Below are 4,588 nucleotides of genomic sequence, written 5' to 3'. Positions count from 1 at the left end.
GGTCACCTAGGCGACTCTGAATCACAAGGGAGACGATAGAAAGGGGGGAAGGACGAAAAACGATTCTTAAGAAAAGAAAGAGTCCGCGACGACTTCTAATAATTAAAGTTCCACCTCGTTATATCCTGCCACGCCGCTCTCCTGCCGCCGTATCGGGCTCCTGGCCGCGAAGCAGGACGGGAGATGTAGTCCTCAAGAATGACCAGGGTGGCACGACTGAAGAACTCGGTTTCCCGACTGGCTTTCGAGGCGCGTGCGCAGATGGCTGCCCCGGCGAGTGGTAAACAGAGACGTCAGGAGGGGGCTGCTGCTTGGAGCAAAACAAAAGGGAAACCCGGGGGGCGGGGGGTGGGGGGGGTTGATAGGGGAATCGGTGCGGGAATTAGGGAGGCCGCAGCCGCGGGGACCCGGACCCGATTAAGAGTGGCGAGAAGGGAAGAGGCGGGGGAAGGGGGAGTCAGGGGAGGGGCAAGTGACGCGGGGGAGCGGGGCGGGGGGGAGGGCAGCAATCCGGGGGGAGGAAATTGGGGGGGGGTGTCCGGGGGGCAGCAACTTAAAAGGGGGAGGGAACGGCGGCTAAGGAGACGTTCGGTGATGGGAGCGCAATGTATGAGGGGATACCGTGCCTCAGGTTTAAAAGAGCAGGAAGCTGAGTGAGAGGTTGCAGAAAAAGTGTCTTCGCTCGGCAGAGGTTACAGGTGGCATCTTGGAAAGAGCTCTGAGGCTGTAGTCGCGAAGGGGATCGGAGAACTGTGTGAAGGGACAGCTTAGGGACTAGCGTCCTGGGACTAGGGGGAAGTTCGCGACTTTCTGAGGACTGGCAGGAATGTGCCTCCTGGCCCTCAATGCTTCCCCCCTGAGGGGAGGCATCGTGAGGGACTGTGGCAGGCTTCACTGAACGCTGAGCCGGGGAGGTCCAACTCCACGTATGGATCCGGGGAATGAGAATTCAGCCACAGAGGCTGCCGCAATCATAGACCTCGATCCCGACTTCGAACCCCAGAGCCGTCCCCGCTCCTGCACCTGGCCCCTTCCCCGACCAGAGATCGCTAACCAGCCGTCCGAGACGCCCGAGGTGGAGGCAGGTCTGGGGGAAAAGGTACACACGGAGGGGCGCTCAGAGCCGATCCTGTTGCCCTCCCGGCTCCCAGAGCCGGCCGGGGGCCCCCAGCCCGGAATCCTGGGGGCTGTAACAGGTCCTCGGAAGGGAGGCTCCCGCCGGAATGCCTGGGGAAATCAGTCATATGCAGAACTCATCAGCCAGGCCATTGAAAGCGCCCCGGAGAAGCGACTGACACTTGCCCAGATCTACGAGTGGATGGTCCGTACTGTACCCTACTTCAAGGACAAGGGTGACAGCAACAGCTCAGCAGGATGGAAGGTAATTATGACCCTCTTACCTTCTTCCCAACACCATCTAGCCCCTGGATTCCCTAGCTTCCCTTACTTCTACTCTGGGGCCCCTTTTACTACCTCCCACCCCCACCCCCTTTGGGAAGCCCAGAGATCCACTTTCAATCTCCAGTTAGACAAACATTTACTTAGTACATAGTATATGCCACACTCGGTGCTTGATGCTGAAGGATCACAGATGAATAAGACACTGTCCCTGCCCTGGAGAAAATCGAATTCTCTGCTCACTGCTCAACACTCGCAGCACTTTGGCTTGGGCTGCCCCAAACACTTATTCCCACAGAGAAGTCTTTATCCTATGTACAGCAGGAACTGTGTGGATTCTCCACATGAACCTACCCTTCCCTCCTCCCCCACCTCCCACCCCAACACCTTTTCTCCCATTCCTGTGGGATTACTTGGATTCCCTGCTTGCCTCCCAATACCTCAGTGTAGTGGTACTGTTCTAGCACTGCTCTACCCGGGAGGAGGGAGTGCAGTGGCAAAGGGTGAAAACAATAATATTCATGGGGAAAGGTAGCTGATCTTATGCACTAAGAAGAAAAAGGGCTGTGAGCTGCCACCTGTCTCAGTTTACCCTGTGCTGCCAAGAAACTCTCCCTTGTAAGGGGCTATCCAAGTTTTGGGGAGAAGTCATCCTTTACTGTTAAGGAATATTAGTCATAAAGAGGAGGTAGGGCTCTGACTTTAGAGCACGAAGTTGGGAGTTCCCTTGGCCTTCCGTAAAGAAACTGTGAGGGAAGATCTCAAAAGATACTCTGAAAAACTTGTCCTGAGAAATATGGGGCTCTAATTACAAAATTGGGGAGCCTCAAGCCCTACTGCTGGCTTGTACCTCTGTAGGTGGTGAGGTCAGCATATAACCAAGTACAGAGGTTTGGATGAGCAAAGGAACGTCCCCTAGGTATAGGAGACTGAGGGATCAGATCTGTGCTGTCCCTAGGGGCTGGGCAGAACAGAAGACAGGACAGCTGACTGAGACCCTTGGCACTATTTCTGGGTAGACTGCCACGCCACAGTCTCAGCTCATAAAAAGCTCAACTCCTTGGACCCAGCCTACACAGCTGTTTTTCTTTTCCCTTAGGTTCATTTTCCAGTGTAGAGGAAATAACAAGTTGTTAGTTATATTGTGGGAGTATAGTCCGTCCTTATAATCTACACTTATGTGGGGCTTTAGAGTTTACAAAGTAGTTTTTAAATTTTTTATTTTATTGATCTTTACAGCAATTCTGAGATTCCACATTTTACACATTAGGAAACTACGTACCGAAAGGTTAGGAAACTCACCTAATAACAGCAGGGTGAGGACTTGAACTCAGGTCTAACTATAAATCATATTCTCTAAGAAGAGCCTGGCTTGCTCTAATTGGAATGATGGCAAAATCAAATCAGGCTGAGCCTGGGGCTTCACGCCCCCCCCCCCCCCCCGCCCCTCTCTGAGGGAAGTCTCATGCCTGAACTGGCCTCCCTGATGATATGCCAAGGTTACTCCCACCCCACCAGGGGGCGGCACTCACTTAGAACAAGAAAGTTTAGATTAGGTGGTTTGGGGAGCAATTAGCAGTCACCCCCACCACCCTGCCCTCCGACATGTAAGAGTTATGGGCTTTTGGGAAACTGACCTCTCCAATTAAGAGGCTGTGTACCACTTGCTAGTTCCAAGGCCTAAAGAAGAGGAGACAAATGGGCCTTGTGGCTATAAAGTAGTAGAGAAAGGAATGGACCTTCTCAAGTAGATCCAGAATTAGAGGATAAAAAGAGGAGAAATCATAGTGCCAGGTCATGGTCATTGTGGTCCTTAGTTACTATGAGGTGAGGTTGGATGGATAAGTGCCACTCCTTGAAGGAACGTCAGCACAGTTGAAATGCCATTACCTCAGGGTCCCAGGAACACAAGGCGTTCTTTGGCTAAAGAGCCCTGGAACAAGAAGCATCATTCCCCAGGGAAAGGGTCTCCTTATCTTAAGAGCACCAGTCAGAGAAACAAGTAGTTTCTGACCGTCCCATGGCCTCAGCCTCCTAGTTGCTCCAAGCACTTCTGGGCTCCTCCTGAATTTCTAAACTAAAGAGCTCCATGTGGGAGGTCAAATGCCCCCAAGGTTGAAGAGTTTATGCACAAATTCCTGAGAAATAGGGGAAAGGCACTGGGAAGGAGGTAGGGAAAAGAAGGCAGGTTTCGGGAAAGGGGGGGTGGCCAGGGGAGGGCCAAACCCCTTGTGTAACTAGCCTGCCCCGCGGCAATCAGTAAATATAAGCTGCGCTGGGGGCTGAAGAAGCTGCCAATCTCAGCTCCCTGGCCACTGGAAAGCATCGTCTCTCTAGTAGAATGTCACCAGTAAGGGAGGAAGGGAAAACATACAGCTTCCAATACCCAAGACACTGAAGAGCTGGCAGAGCCTCAAGGGGAGCCTCACCATTGTCAAACCAGGGGCAACCCACCAATCAGGTACAAATATTGATTATGTACTGTGAGCTTGAGTAGGTATTGAGTATGTGCTGTGAGCTTGGTGCTCTGGGAGGGCTCTGTTGGGGGATGTGGGACTGGAGGACATTACACTTGGCACTTACACTCGATGAGACAAATTACATGAAACCGTAAACCACACAATATAAATTGGGTAAAATTGTGTGGTGCAGATTTTAAAAATACTATACTAGAAATTTGGCTGCCAAAGTCAAGCAGCCGCTTTATAAAGGAGGTGGAACTGAAGCTTGGTCTTGACGAAACTAGTGAAACTTAGAGAGGGGAGATCCCTCTTCGGAAAAGAGGGGAGGGGAAGATTGCACCTCATGTATTTGAGGCACAGCAAGAAGCCTGAACCTGAACTGAATGTAGTTGAGGGTGTGTGTTGTGGATTGGAAGAAATAAGGCTGGGATTCAGAGAGGGAGGAAAAAGGAATCTTTAAATTCTATAGAGAGCTGGGTGGCCCAAATGCTCTGTGGGGAATGGAGCACCTGCTGTGCTGAGATTCCTGCCCTTCAGCCTGTTCAGAGAACTGGCTCTGGGCAGGGCGGGTCCATCCTGGGCTGGTGCTGTACCACTGTCCGGTAAACTCCACCCAAACCCGCACTCAAGGAAAGGGGTGGAATGCTCTTTCCCGCCTGAACCTAGTTCTTGCTGGGCAAGGAGCACGTCTCCCCAATGCCCACCAGCCCCAGGTACCCCCCACCCCC

At 52.4% G+C, this 4,588-nt stretch overlaps 1 protein-coding gene across 3 annotated transcripts; it reads left to right on the top strand.

Moving 5' to 3' along the window:
- The first annotated feature begins 486 nt into the window (after positions 1 to 486).
- Positions 487 to 4,582, top strand: LOC113221001 (forkhead box protein O4-like). Of its 3 annotated transcripts, none has more exons than XM_026450368.1 (2): positions 487 to 1,381; positions 3,739 to 4,582. In XM_026450368.1, exons 1-2 carry the CDS (start codon positions 929 to 931, stop codon positions 3,883 to 3,885), a joined length of 600 nt encoding a protein of 199 aa, XP_026306153.1. In that variant the 5' UTR covers positions 487 to 928; the 3' UTR covers positions 3,886 to 4,582. The 3 variants fall into 3 exon arrangements, with proteins under 3 accessions (XP_026306153.1, XP_026306154.1, XP_026306155.1); XM_026450369.2 differs by having other exon boundaries at positions 490 to 1,381; positions 2,638 to 3,876; XM_026450370.1 differs by having other exon boundaries at positions 490 to 1,381; positions 3,736 to 3,754.
- Positions 4,583 to 4,588: the final 6 nt, after the last annotated feature.

Source organism: Piliocolobus tephrosceles, unplaced genomic scaffold (genome assembly GCF_002776525.5).
Source record: "Piliocolobus tephrosceles isolate RC106 unplaced genomic scaffold, ASM277652v3 unscaffolded_18705, whole genome shotgun sequence".
Classification (NCBI taxonomy): domain Eukaryota; kingdom Metazoa; phylum Chordata; class Mammalia; order Primates; family Cercopithecidae; genus Piliocolobus; species Piliocolobus tephrosceles.
The sequence above is the reverse complement of the archived record's forward strand: the minus strand, read 5'-3'. Positions and strand labels throughout refer to the sequence as shown.